Source organism: Perca flavescens, chromosome 8 (genome assembly GCF_004354835.1).
Source record: "Perca flavescens isolate YP-PL-M2 chromosome 8, PFLA_1.0, whole genome shotgun sequence".
Lineage (NCBI taxonomy): Eukaryota > Metazoa > Chordata > Actinopteri > Perciformes > Percidae > Perca > Perca flavescens.
Window position 1 is genome coordinate 6547044 of NC_041338.1, and position 15749 is coordinate 6562792.

At 40.3% G+C, this 15749-nt stretch overlaps 1 protein-coding gene across 4 annotated transcripts in view; it reads right to left on the reverse strand.

Moving 5' to 3' along the window:
- il34 (interleukin 34) overlaps positions 1 to 11630 on the reverse strand; it is a 36318-nt gene extending 24688 nt beyond the window's left edge. For 2 of the 4 annotated variants that reach the window (XM_028586310.1, XM_028586307.1), the window contains exons 1-2: positions 11385 to 11630; positions 6210 to 6477 (exon numbers count right to left, since the gene is read on the reverse strand). In XM_028586310.1, the coding sequence (XP_028442111.1) occupies positions 6210 to 6255 (46 nt within the window). In that variant the 5' untranslated portion in view covers positions 6256 to 6477; positions 11385 to 11630. Of the gene's footprint in view, positions 1 to 6209; positions 6478 to 8361; positions 8438 to 10979; positions 11153 to 11384 lie in introns of those variants that run through there. The other 2 variants (XM_028586308.1, XM_028586309.1) reach the window with 2 other exon arrangements.
- Positions 11631 to 15749: the final 4119 nt, after the last annotated feature.

Below are 15749 nucleotides of genomic sequence, written 5' to 3' on the forward strand. Positions count from 1 at the left end.
TGAGGGTTGGGGGGTTAGTGCGCGGAAGCACGGAAGGGAGGGAGAAGGGACGGGATGAGGAGGAGGAGGGAAGGACAAGCTAGCCTCGTTTTGTTTGAAAAGACTTCGAACGTCAACAAGAAGTGACATCACCCAACATCGCTTAGAGCACCTTTAAACCAATCAGATTTTGACGCAATCTTTTTGAGCCAATCATATCGTTGCTGTCCAACTTTAAAAAGGTTCCTTTCTCTGCTCTCCTGATTGAAATACACACCTGGCAGGAAACTTGACGCTATAATAAGTCAGGTCAGACAGTGAGTGCACTTGACGTTTACCAAGCTGCTTGTGATTCTATATCTGCAGAGGAAACCCACAGAAACCAATCATAGTGGTTGGTAGAAATGTATGGGTCACCACAATTGCAAAACAGTCCTTCACACAAAATATTTTCCCATATATGTGGTTCTGCAGTGTAAACATCTTATTCACGATGCAGAACATAGATTCCGAGTTACACTGTTGCAGTCACATATATTTTATCACTTAATCACACCAGTATCTTCCATGGGATCAGCTGAACCATAAATGCACACTCCTACAACTCTTTGCTCTTTCTCTACACACATACAGTAACCCCAGCATATATAATATAGAAATAGATACCACCCAAGCCTAATGATGATGCTGAGCATAATCTAAACAGAGAATGTTATCAAAGTGGCAAAATAAAATAAATGCAGATGGGCGATATAGCGAAAATCAGATATCACGATATTCTTGACCAAATACCTCGATGTCAATATTTCGACACTATTCCAGGTTTTACAGAGCCCCAGACATGACATCCGAAAAAGAATTGTGGCTACGAAATACTAATTTGTGGCCACAAAATATTAATATTTTGTGGGTAGTCATCCCTTCACACTAATCTGGATGTTTTCTTATTTATAGTCATCACAGTCAGAGAGCCAGGACCTCAGAGGCCACCATATATTATAATTACAGTAGCAGTTACAGCGGGGTCACATATTCTGATGGCTGCTACTTGATATGGTGACCTCTGTTGTACTGGCTCTGTGATGACTCCAAATAAGAAAACATGTGTCCAGATTAGTGTGAAGGGATGATATAACTACCCCAAACAATATTTTGAAGTTTAACTCCTTTATTAAGCAGTTACAGTGGGGTCACATATTCTAACAATTTACCCAATGTGCTGGTCCATTAAATATGTCGTTCTTTCTTTTCTTTACAGTAGAATATGATTATTTTAAGTTTTAAATGTAAGTCTAGAGAAAGGTTTTAGGTAGGTTATTACAAATGTAACTCGTGCATACAGTCACAAAGAAATACATGATTAGAAACATTTCAGAGAAAATGTACCTTAAAATATTTTATTTACTTTCAGATAAACATATGTTACTATGCCTGAGGTGGTTAATATGGTCACCAGCGGTTTACTCTCTCCTTAGGAAGCAATAACAAACCGTGAATAATCATACAGCTTGCACGCGTGGGTGTAATGTATTAATGTTTGCGCCGTTCCCAGCCTAAAATACAATTCAATCAAATCATCTCTGTCCATGACTGCACCTTTAGTTTGCTCTGGGTAGCCTATGTGCCCCACACAGGTATAGCAGATCTGCCCGTATTATAGTTAGGCTATAGTTAGTCGTTATCCCCAAAATACTTTTGTGGCCACAAATTAGTATTTTGGCCACAAATTAGCATTTTGTGGCCACAAATTAGTATATTGTGGCCACAAATTAGTATTTCATGACCACAGATTAGCATTTTGAAGCCACAAATTAGTATTTTGTGGCCACAAATTAACATTTCGTGGACACAAATTAGTATTTTTTGGTCACAAACTAGTATTTCATGGCCACAATATAGCATTTCCAGGCCACAAATTAGCATTTTGTGGCCACAATTTATTTTTATTTTTTCGGATGTCATGTCTGGGGCACCGTAAAGGTTTGACTATAGGTGCTTTAACAAAATATCTTCACAATTAAATTTTAGATAAATAATAATAATTACATAATTTTACTGTAATGCAGCCTTTAAAATCAGAAAAGGAAACACTTACCATATTATGATATTACGATATCCAAATTTTAGGACGATATCTAGTCTCATATCACGCTATTGATATAATATAGATATCTTTCCCAGCCCTAGCCTTAATTAAAAGCACATTGTGTCCATGAGTGGACATTTGCATTGCTTAGGGGGAAAACAAATTCTTGACTCTTTTGACAGACTGCACTCCACATTACCATTACAAAGCATGCCCGAGTAACAAGACTGGCTACATTGACAATTTACACAGTAGATGACATGTGAGCTGTCAGTTATCTGCTGCAACACATCTGTCTTCTTTGTCTCTAGATAAGGCCATTCTTTACCCAGAGCTTATTATCAGAATAACTTACTCTGGTATTGTTTAAATTTTCCAACACAATTTTAAATAAGTATAGCTGAATGCACATAGACATACACAGACACATAGACACATAGAACACATGCATGACCATATGCATGTGTAGGTTTAAAAAGTTGTACTGTGATTGGGAAATATGCTAATATTCTCTTTGTACAGTACTGTGTTCTGGATTAACTGCAGGGACATCTGTAGCAAATACATAACAGATGTCCAACTGCGTTTGTAGTGAACTGACTGTTGCCTTGGCATTTGAAATCAATCATCTGTAAAGTGATCGAAGTATACTGTGTCTGCATGTTTCCCCTGGCTGTAATGCTTTGATCATAAGGTACTGTGGAATTTGGAGATATATCACAGGTAAACATTTAAAATATTGAACAGAAAATGTATTATGGCGTTTACGAGCCAAAGTACAGTATATACTCAATGCCAGTGTAGTTTGACATGTATTTGGCATGAAACACTGGTTTGTTCATACATTTAGACGCAGTTAAAACATCTTCCCAGAGTGCTGTTTTTCTTCATGCTGTTCAGTCACATCTACATCCACGCATTTCTATCTATGTCCTTATATTTTTAGTGTTGTCTCCCGGAAAATAATTTGTCAAAGTTTAATTTTTTCACGACCGGTCCTCGATTTTACGTACAATACCTGTTTAGAAACACTTACTTTTAATATTATTTTATTGTAGAAAAAAATTGGTGGCTCTCCAGATGCTAACGCAGCTTTGTAAATCTTTCATGTGACTGGTGAAGAAGACAAGGGAGCGACTCCAGCCTGACTGCAAGGGAGATAAATAGACCTTCATTCTGATTATCTAATCATCTGCAGGTACAGGGTCATACAAGTAGCAAGATGTGAAGAATAGCTTCAGAAAGGTCAACACTAGGAAGGCAGCAGGACTTGTGTTCCGACCACCTCTCCCTCCCCCAGTCTGTTAATCCCCTTGCTATCAACAGTCAAGGAAACCTCATCCCAGCTGTGTAAATGACTACTGGCCAGTAACTCTGACCCCTGTGGTGATGAAGTGCTTTGAGGGAACCGCTGCAGTTTGCATACCGCTCCAACAGATCCATGTGGGGGAGGAGGGACAGCTCAGCATTTAATAGCCGAGACACACCAACCAGACGGCTGACCGTCGACAGAAAAGCCAGTCGGAATGATCAGTCGGGTCCCCGAGGTCCAAATAACTGCCTCGGAACCCACTGAGGCGACACCGACTTGAGAAACGTAATACGTCTCCATAGCAGCAGGCGGCGCTACTCTGTACTGTTGCCCAAGAAATGAACCCATATGACGAACGCATCACATGGGTTTGTTTTCTCCGGAAATTCAAAGCCAGACTGTCATGGCGGCTCGTTCAGAATACGATCTCATATTGTACTAAAATAGTTCACCGAAACGTGTTTCAGAAAACATTTTAAGCGAGAAATAGGCCATGCACTTGCTAATCTGTCTTCTTTTCAGCTCAACAAAGGTCAGTTTAAAAGATTTTCGTCAGATTTTGAGAGACTCTAGTCACGCTCATTCCGCTCCCCGTTTCCGGGTGAGTCCCGACTGCCCTGGCTCCGTGTCAGGTCGGCCAAAATGAAGGCCGACAGCACCCCAGACGGACGACGGCACGGGACACGCCGAACAGAATCGAGTCACCGACCTCGCCAGATCCTGATCTCCAACAACTGATCTCCAACAACAAAGAGAAGGCCTACCCAGAGGAAGTGACTCACCTGGAGAACTGGTGCCAGGAGAACGACCTCTCTGTAAATGTCAGCAACACTAAGGAGCTTCAATCAACTCAATTTTCTCACAAAGATGAAAAGCCCTGTTTTTATGGTTTAAGGCAAGGTCAGTTAAGGCTGTGTGGCGTGAGCATGTCAGCTGCGTGGCGTGTCGGTTTTTATTTCGGCTCCCATGTTAACAGGTTAGAGCTTATACACTGCCTGCGTGACACGCACGGCTCGAGCCGCGCCAAAAATAGAACCAACGCCTATTTTTTACGTATTGGAAGCGTTTCCAGTCAAAATAGAATAGGAAAAGATGTTTATATGTCACTTTGACACAAATACATATTAATAAATTACATTTTGAAGTCTCTAGGTTTTGACATAAATGCAGATATAAATATAATTAAAAAAATTGCACCCGTCAGTAAAATGAAATATTCTGTAGCCTATTTTGCCGACGCTTTTCTTTAGTGTGCTGCATAGGGTTTGTGTTGAGACAGACTATGTACACTTCAATGATAGACCCCTGTGGGTGAAACCCTTTGAATTACCCATGGGAAATAACTTAGTCTAGTGATTTGTCATGAGGGAAGCCCACTATAGAGAACTTAATTTGCTCCAGAAACTCAGCCAGCCCATTTTTGCCTTTTGTCTTTACGGTAGCAATTTATCTCAGAATGGAAATTGTTGTCTTATCTAGCAACATCCAAAAGTCTTACATGTTTAATACCTATAAATACATAGATAAATAATAAACTGAACATTGCAGTGTGAAATATTGCTATTCCTAATTTCCAGACTGCACTAATGATTCACAAAAGTCCTCAATGATTTTTCAATATGACAATATTAGATCGTGAACGATTAAAATGTCTCCAGGATCTGCATTTACAGTGATGATCGTTATTGTCATGCTACAGTGCACATTCTATTAGTTGCAGTTCTATGGCTCCACTGTTAACCCCGCATATAGCTCCTAAATGATATATAATATAAATAAATATATAAAATGATGATATAAAAATCTTCCCCAAAGCAAACAACTCCCTATCTCTACTTTAAGAGTCGAGGATGAGCGAGGATTTGAGATCTAACACCCCCAGACATTGTCACTGTTAAGCAGTTTGTTTTTAATTATTGTTCGTGTCAAAGCTCGTGTTTCACCGAGTGCAGGGCTTAGCTTTTCCACATGGAGCGGAGGAGAGACAGGTGAAGGGAAGTTAACATTGTCGGTAGCGTAGTTTGAGCACTGCACCGCACTTCGTTTGAAAAATAGCCTTTTTAAATGCTGGTCATATGGTAATGAATAAATAAGGAAATAATTTCTGTGTGCTCTGATGAATTGGGCGTGCAGTTAACACACCAGTCATACAATTTAGTTATAATGACAACTCAACTCCTGGCACCTTTCTCCTGGTGTTCTTCACCACTGTTTTGGAAAAAGGAAATAACAGGAGTAAGAGGTGAACCAGCTTTAAAAGTGCCATATTTTGGGGTGGCCTCTAGCTCACCCAGTAAGAGCGTTCACCCCATGTAGGCTGAGTCCTTTGCAACGGCACAGGTTCGAATCTGACCTGCTGCCCTTTGCTGTGTGTCATCCCCCATATCACTCCACCTTTCCACTGTCACTATATAATAAAGGGAAAAGTGCCCCAAAATATAATCAGCATATAATAATAATCAGCAGATGAATTGATAATGATGCTTTCAGTCCTACAACACTACAGCCCAAGCAGCTTCTCGTAAAGCAACCCGCTATTCTTGTCCTGGGTGCATAAGAGTCACAATTTATGGTAGTAATATACAGTAGTTCAACCTAATGAGTTTCCTGTACAGTATGTGCCTTGCAATAAAGTTGTGCTGTTAAACTAACACTGTTTGACAGTGTTTACAATGATATCAACTGCTGCCAAAACAGATTAAAGCAATAATCTGTTGTAGCCACTGACCAGACTGCAACAGAGCACAGACAAATCCCGGCCACTGCACACACACACACACACACACACACACACACACACACACACACAGATGTGCGTAAGATGTCTCTTACCCAAAAGGCCTCCCAGCAAGTAGACTGAGGTGGACAGTTGGACCATACTCTTGAGTTTAAGTCCTCAGTTCCACAGTGCTTTAATCTCAGCACACACACACACAACACTGGTGTCTGAAACTCTTCAGTGTGTTTGTTCGGTGGGATACACATGGGTTGTTGGGCTTCAGGTCTTTATGGCATTGTTGAGCATCTTTGGAAAATGCCAGCAGAGACAGATGCTAGTTTTTATGGCTCTTGGACTTCTGTTGCTCCCTGCTCTGAAAATCTGAAAACAAGTGAGAAAAGACGGTCAGGAAGCCAGAGAGTGAAATACGGAAACTATCAAACAGATGGGGTTAAAGCCTAAGTCTTCAAATAAAAATGTCCACATATTTTGATTTACTCGTAATCTCAGACCTGTAACAGAATGCTTGGTTTTGTACATGATGATTTATGCATGGTCTCAACTTCATTCGGCACTTCCCACGCCGTACCAGCCTCCGACTCACACTACAGCATCTGACCTGGGCACCTGCACTGATGTACAGCTTTTTGATGGGAAGATTGTTGTTGTTTTTTTTCTTTTAGAGGGGGATCTATTCCATTTTAAATGTTTGCCTCTTCAGCAGGGCTGGGTACCAAACTTTGATACTTTTAGGCACCGACCGAATTGCCTCCAGAGTATCGAGTATCGAAAAACGCCTTGTCATTCAATCCCACATTTCAATACCTAAGGAGTAAATCTCATCAGGTGAGCCAATAAGCATGCAGCATGGTTGTACCTGGATCTAATAATGCTGTTGATTGGCTGTCTAAACGTTACACGTCATAGAAGAATGCAGGAAAAACTGAGACAGGCTCACGGGTGTGTTAGGCATGGGCCAGTTACAAGTTTTAAGATTTTGGTTTTAACCCTTGTGTTGTCTTCCCGTCAACATTGAAAAAAATTTCGACATTTTTAACGCCTTTTTTCAGATTGTTTTTTTAACATTTTAAATTGGTACATTTTTCTTCTACACATTTTCAGCGCTTATTTCTTCGTCCCATATTTTCTGATATAAAACTAAAATTGAAAATGGGTCAATTTGACCTGAAGTGACCACAAGGATTAAAGCCACAAAAAATTTCCGTGTTGCCATTCCTGCGGTATGAGCTGTTTTTTATGAGTCATCAAGGACAGAAAGTGCAGTTTAGAAATCCCTCTCCCTGCCAGTGTGCAGTGTGTTCAAAAATATATTGTGTTCAAAGGGGGGAAAAAAAGTTTTCTTTTTACCTAGGAATTTCAAAATAATACATTTTAAAGCTGTAATTGCAATACCTTGAAACCATGAGAATTTTGCTGAAGGTTATCATACCATCAGAATCTCATACCGGCCCATGCCTAGTGTATGTGTTGGTGGATTTTGAGAAGCATGACGACAGTGTACGTCATATAGGTGTAAAGGAGCAGAAAAAAAGTCCTGATCACCCTGTCAGGGTTGTATTCGCTATAACAACCGCCTCACTCTACATTATCCCTTACATATTTTTGCCTTAAGTATCATTATTTGTCAACAGTAATTTTGTCACTTAAACAGCATTGTCATAGCCTGGGAAAACCCTGACGAATTTCCGGCAAATTTGAGATTTGCTCTGCAAGTGTGGCCAAGAGCCCATTCAAGCCCATTTCCAATTTCTCGTTAATGCCGCTGTCGCTGTCGCTGCTACATCACTCGGATCGTTGGTCTGATTGGTTGAAGGACTATCCAATTGCGCCCAGAGGCATTAGAGCGGCATCCGTTAGTGACGCCCCTTATGCCATGGGGCCTGAGGCTGAAAACATCTTCAAGTCTTTCACCTTCGAGACGGAGGGGGATGAGAAGGAGATTGGCGTTGTGTTGGGAAAACACATACTTCGATCCTAAACGCAACGTGATTCACGAGAGCGCCTGTTTTCACCAGAGATTGCAGCGGCCTGGTAAGAAAGCTGAAATGTTTATCAGATCCCTGTATGAGTTATCAGAACACTGTGACTTCGGTGTAAATAGAGACTAACGCATCCGTGACCGCATTGTGGTGGGCATTTTGGACAAAGAACTGTCACGTAAATTGCCAGCTAATGGCTGATCTTACACTTGCCCAAACCATTACAACTGTTCGCCAGTCTGAGGAGGTTGCACTCCGAGTTCACCTGCAGGGTGAGTCACGTGGAGCGGTGCAGGAAATCCGCAGGAGAGGATTAGGCAGAGGAAAGCCCAATTGGAAACCTAAAAAAGAGAGAAAGTGATCAAGGAGACTCGAAATGTGGAAAATGTGGAAAATTGAAACACAGAGAAACCCGGAAAGGTGCCCAGCCATGAACTCTAGATGCAACAACACACGTACCTTGTCGTGTCAAACTATTTTTCCCAGTTACTGGAAATACTTCACCTGCCGACAACCACTGCCTCGCAGGTAATCTCAATAGTAGTAAAGATGGGCTTTCCTGTTGTCTTCACGACTCATTTTAAAATAGACAGAGAGAAAAAAAGAGAGAGATTTGTGCAACGCAGCAGCCGCACTGAACTGCTGTCTGCAGTTTACCACTGTGGCGCTGCGATGCGTGCGTCTTTCTATCTCGTCGTCAAATCATTAAAATCTCAAGTAAACGCCAGCAAAAAAAGCTCAGGAGTGGTTCTGATGAAACACACAGGAAGATGCTGTATAAGCACTGGTGAGTGTCACTGATTTGACACACTCACTCAAACGAAAAATGTCTATTTTGGGAGAGAAAGTTTATGTTACACAATTCAACCCAATGTATTGATGATGTGTCAATGGTATTCGTCATAGCTAATTATAAAGAGGTTTAAAAACGTCTCGGTATTCACTTCTATTTACCCAGGCGGTACACTATGTAATGATGAGTCATTCCTTCCTTCTCTGTTTCCCTCTCTCCCTCTCTTATTCCTGTTCTTCTCTCTTCAAATCGTTACTTGCCGCCTCATCTCTTCCTCCCTTGCTCGTCCTCTTCATCTAGCTTTTGCCAAACTCATTCCAGCAATCTACAGCTGCACATCACACCCTTAGCACTTGTGCGGTCTTGCCGCACAAGTGGAACAGTGTGTAGGTTGTAAGTACAGCATGGTCACATGTAGGAAAAGTAAACGTGACGAGAAAGAAGAATAGTTTTGTGTAAATGCAGCTTTAGAGGCAGCGTGTCAGGCAAGTGTCCCATTTAAAAACCAAATGTTAAAGAATGGGGTTGTTTCTGGAAGTTATTTTAAGTTGGAGATAATCTGAAGAGGACAAGAGTAAGTTAATTTACTTTTTGGGGTAGGGGGGTGGGGGTGTAGGCGTAAGCGGCCCATTCCAAGACTCCCCTGACCCACGTGCGGTCACAATCCTGACTTTGCCTGTAATGTTCAGTAACTAAGCATAACAATGATTAATTTTGAAAGACTCAACCTTGATACATTAGCATGGAGATAGGGCTGTGCAGTGCAATTAATGGAATTTTGATCACAAGTTTGATTTTGGCTCCTAACAATCAAAAAAAAAAAAAAAACAAGGTAATTTAGAATTATTTTTTTTTCACATTACAATTTGCAAGTAAATTCTTATTTTGTCTAGTGTTCTTATGAAGGGGAATTGAAAATGTTCAAATGGGAAAAGTATTAAGGGACATTTCACAGTTCAAGGTGTTTTTGATGCGTTTTAAAAGTTCAATAAATGCAACATCTTTCCAAAAGTCATTGAGTGATTGTGTTAAATAATCGCGATTTCAATATTGACCAAAACAATTGTGATTATGATTTTCTTCCATAATCAAGCAGCCCTACAAGGAGATATAAACTATATCTGAGTAAAAAAGGAACGAATGAAAAATCAGGTATAAATTGATTTCTATTACATATTCTTTTGCCATTTTTTTTTTTTTGGGCTATTCTTGGGAAGGACTCATTGCATGGGTAGAATCCACTCTCAAATGCAAATCTCTTCGGAAAACGATCCAAGGCACACTGGTTTGTGACAAAATGAAAATTCCTTTATTTTACGTGGCATTTAAAATGACCAATATACCGACATATATCTTTATCAGGGTTTGGCTAATTTTATTCATACTTTTCTGATGTTATGTTGCAGATAAAAACAATATATTATTATTATTATTATTATTAGTATTATTATAATATTGTGTCAGCAGAGCTGAGTTAGCTCTGCACACTGTCACACATCTGCAGCCTACTGTAGTTGGTAGTACATTGGTCATATTAGCGCCTTCCAGTCTTGAAAATGAGACTGTCCTCACACAAAAAGACAGTCGTCACACCTCAGACTTGTCTTCCCAAGGATTTAAGTACACACACACACACACACACACACTCAACACAGTCTAGCCAATAGTAGAGAAGAGGCCCTGCATATGACAGTAGCATATCGGCTCTAATTTTGCAGCACTAGAAGCTAGAATCTGCTAGAATCTGCAGTTGCATATCCTGGCCAAAAATGCTCATTCAATTGCATTTAAATAATCTGAAGCCCGGGTCAAATGGGCAATATGGAAAAGCGTAGCCTACTCTCTGTGGCTGCACGAACTCCTCTCACCATGTGTATCAAAAATAATCATTTTCAATTCAGCATCAGTTCTCAGCGCGTCGCACACTGCGCTGCTCGCTTCAGTAGATCTACACTTTTTAAACCCGCAAATGAGTAACAGTGTTGTCTTGCCCCAGCAGCCTGACTAATTATGAAACCTAAACTGTGTTGTCCTTTATAAAAATAAATAAATAAAGAAAGAATAAGAATGAAACTCTCTCTCACTCCTACCTTTGCTCTAGTGTTGAAATGGTTTGATGAGGATGTTTATATGGCCAAATCTAAGTGGATTCTTGCTGTTAGAACCCGTCCCGAGTCCTCTTCTGGGCTCAATAAGCTCTCACACACTATCGTGCATGATCTCTGACAGCTGTTGCTGGTGGCATGCGTTTATTTGCCTTGCAAACCTGTCACTGTCCTCCGCCAAAGGAAGGGCTCAATAAATAACTGAGGCACAATGACGAAAGTGAAAGTATAGGCTACTGCTGGACAACTAAAGGCTATCAGCTGCGGCCACATTCACCTGCGTCACACACACACACAAGAGCACATCTGTGTGACCAAGAGGAAAGTTTGAGAAATTAAAATATACACCCAGGAGCGCGCGCTCAAGAGCACACATGGGTACACACACACCTGGAGAATCCCTTTTGCCCCGGCTCCCGGGATGCGTAAAGGCTATATCCGGTCAGAGGTGGCACGTTGTAATGAGCACTCGTTAAATTAGAAGAAACGCCGATCCAATAGGTATCCAATCATAACATTGCCTGTAAAAGTCAGTAAGGGAAGTCCTTTAGTGGCTTCGTCCATCCACGCGGCTGTTGTGCGCTCTGGCTGTGTGTGCCGCCAAGTGCGCAATAGGCTGGCCTGTTAGCTCCTTCAGTCAAGCCGCAGACACACACATAAATACAGCCTGCTTTCAAAATAAAAGCGCACGCTGCCGGAGCCTCTGCATGGCTTGCAGTCATCTCTCTCTCTCTCTCTCTCTCTCTCTCTCTCTCTCTCTCTCTCTCTCTCTCTCTCTCTCTCTCAGTCTCTCTCTCATTCTCTCTCTCTTGAGTTTTAACCGGAACTGTCGGTACTGTATCCCATTTTTATAGACAGTAGTGTTAAAAGACGGTAATTGTCTTGCTGGCTCTCAAATGATAGACTACTGGACTTCTGCTGATTGTCAGTGTGCGTTCACAAAGCGGCTTGATCGACATTACAGGCTTCTCTTCTCTTACATTTTATAGATCATTGATATGGATGGTTAGACTTAAAAAGAAGAAAATTATTATTTCCTCTTGTTTTGTACAATAAAAGTGCCTGCTGAAATTCTTGTTCCTATCAAGTTATTTTATCATATGGGCTTGCTTCCAAAACATGTCACCTGAAATCTATTTCTGACAAATAAAATCCACACATGTTCATGGCAAATGACAAATTAAGCATCTGTGCTGCTATGACCTATAAAAGCCTCAGAAAGAGGGCAAATGAGGACTGACTCAATGCGTTTTAGAGCTTTTGAACCTTTTTTGGTCAAATCAAATTACAGCTCATTTGGCAAAATAAGATCTCAAGATTAAACCCAAATGTGACATTTCCGAATGTGTTATCCTGCAATATCAGAGAATGTAGGCCTGACTGTTAAAAAACATAAATCTTAAAATCGAATAGTTCTCAAATCAAATCATATTTCAATTTGTTGCGTTACAACGTGCTCCAGGGCTGCCTTCAGCCATGCAATTCTATTCCGTTAAGAATGGGATAAGGCTGACAGAATGGCGTCAGAGTGGTAAAGGAGCCAACCCTTTACCACAACCGGATATCCCGCTCCATACTGGCTGCTTAGCTCAGAGGGGAAAGCCCCCTCAACCAGGAGAGCAACAGCGTGGACGCAGCCCGGCCTGCAAGGTTTTTTTTTTTTTTTTTATGAATATTTCCATTTATAATGGAAGGTCTCTTTGATATTGTTTATAACCAGATTTAAAAAGTGACATTATTTTTTTACCATTCTTATCATTATCATTATCATTTCAAGAAGGAGCTGGTCAAGAAAATCAGCTAGGATTATGATGGGAGTTGCATGCAAAATCCATATTGTATAATCAAAGTCGTTGAAACCATATAGCAAAAGCAAGATTTTTGTGGGTTCTCTAATGGGAAAATACATTGGCAGAGCAGTACACTAAAATGGTTCCACTTTCTAACAAGTCATCCTCTATAATGGGGTTATACAGTATAAAGGGGTTCTACGTTGCAATTAATGTCTTTTATTAATGTCTAATGCATAATTTACTTATTCTTTATAAATAAACTATATCCATTAATAAGAAAAATGTTGGGGTTGTTAAAACATCCTTTAGCTGTTTAGTTTGTCAGGTGGACTGACCAGCCAAACAGATTTTTCAAAACCTAATTTGTTTTCCTGAGTATAACTGGTAAAACAGTTCAGTCCTGTATTGTCCCCTGAGGGGACATTTGATTTGCAGTAGAGGACTAACCTGCAAACACAACACACACCAATTACAGAAAACAACCAAATACGTGTGTGTATCTGTTAAACATGTCAAACATTTTAATAAGACATGAAATGTAATAGCAAAAAAAAACTTTAAATCCTGACATAAAAAGTAAAATGTTAGTCAAATCTACGAAGTGCTCTCCCTTCCACCAACAGTAGTGATTCAGCTCTGGTAGAAATGCTTAGTGGCCAACAATAGAGGACTCTGTGGTTGTATTTATATTGGTTATTGTGTCCAGTTCTCCCTTTCATTTGTTCATGGTTACATAAAGGCCACCCGAAGCTTTGGTTACCAACATAAATCCTAATGGATGACGCCTTCAAACACAATGAGTCATTAGGACACTGCAGACATTTGTCAAACACATGTTCTCTTGTGATTTGTTGGTCAAATGTCCTGCCTGTACAGACACAAATACAAATATGTTATTCAGGTGGGTTTTTAATTGAATGTGGTCCTTAAGAGAAAATATATGGGACCTTTGTCAATCTTAAAGAATAATGTGCCATAATGTGCTGGCCACTAGTACTGTATTTATGTACACATTTCAGGTACTTGTACTTTACTTTCAGGTCACTTTCTACTTCTACTCCACTACATTAAAGGTGCTGTAGGTAGGATTGCGAAGATCCAGGACTTAGCCAAAGAATTTGAACATTGACAACTTCTCAGTCCCTCCCCCCTTTCTGCTAAAGCCCAAACGTTCTCCTAAGCCCGTCCCCCCACAAGGGAGAATGAATACGTGTGCCTGAGCAGTGATTGACTGTGTTAGACTCCTCCCCCACTCCCCCCCTCTGGCCCTGATTAGTGCATCTGAACAGGGAGCGGTGGATTTTTGCAAATCGCACTACAAGCTGTAGGTGGTGCCAGAGGAGTCAGATTTTATTTTAAATTACCTGCTTCATGTAGTTCTACTGACATATAGTGTCCGTTTCAGCAAATATGACAGAAAGTTAGTTTTATAAGTCTTACCTACTGCACCTTTAATCTGACAGCTTTAGTTATTAGTTACTTTACAAATTAAGTAGGGCTGTCACACGATACATTTTTTTAAATCGCAATTAATCGCTGAATTTCTATAGTCAATCGCGATTAATCACGTTTTATCACATGATTAAAATTCTATTATTTTGCATTTCAGAACTGTTTTTAAGGACATATTAACAATGGAAAGCAATTCTTATGAATTTGACTTTAAGATTTGTATTTGTTTATTATTCATTTACTGTAAGCAAAAGAAAAATGTGTTGAATCTAGTCACACATTTGAATCCAGAGTGCAGGGGATTCATTGTGCAGTAACTCCTAAATAATTTTGATTACTCACTGACGTCTAGTGATCACCTTGCATCACTTTGCAGCAGTTCCAGTTGGGCTTCTCCGTGTCGTACAGGCTGTGTATGCGTGAAACTACTGTCCCCCTCGACGGCAATGTATATATGGGTCAGAACATGTCAACCGTAGTCTTTAAGAACCGAGTCTTCTACGATGCTGACAGGTCTGCAGTTAGTTGCCATCCATTTTGCAAGAGTGGTAGTCATTTTTTGGGATTTGGTTTCATCCACAGGTCGGCAAGTAGAAATCTCCAAAATAGTGCTTTGCCTGAGCCTGCTAGCATCAACCTGAGTCACGTTAACTGTACTATGCTTAGCTCGTAGCTGGTAGCTCAAGCTTGACGTGCTTCGGTGATATTTTAATTCGGCTTTATACAATGTGCTTTCGACCCGTCCGGGCGTTTTGGAATTTAAAAAGCGCCATTCAGAATTGTGTTGCTGCTGTCTTTCTCCATCATGCCAGCAGCCTGCAACAGCAGGATGTGTTACGAGGAAGTATGGCAAAGTGCGGCAAAGGATCAAAATAGTAGCCTGTTAGGCATGACGCAAAGCTGAGTGAAGTGAAAATAAATTAATAAATGGCGGCATGCGATTAATGTGATTAAAAAGAATTAACGTGTTATGCTTGGCCCTTAATCGCATCGCGATTAACGCGTTAATGCTGACAGCCCTAAAATTAAGATGTTTGCACATAAATGTTTTCTAATAAATTAAACTACCCAACAATGAACATAGGCCTACAAGCACAGCTGAAATGATTAGACGATTAAACACTTAGTTGATTGACGGAACTTTTTGGATCGTTTCCAGTTTCTAAAGTGTGAGGATTTTTCTGCATTGAGTACTTTTACTTTTAATACTTTAAGTGCGTTGTCCTGATGATACATACTTTTACTTAAGTGACATTTTTAATGCAGGACTTTTACTTTTACAGTTTTTCTCAGTCTCTTTGGTACATTTTCTCAAATCATCCTCGACATTCGCAAAAGTAAGTGCATTTCTCAAAACAATTCGTACAAATAGCAAAACACCATGGATTACATGCAAAAGCCAGTCTCCTGCTCAAAATCCTTAATTCATCTCTCAAAAGTAAATATCTGTGCCAAGGAACATGTCAGTGCCATCAGAATGACAAGTCCTTGTGTCATTGTGTACCTTGGA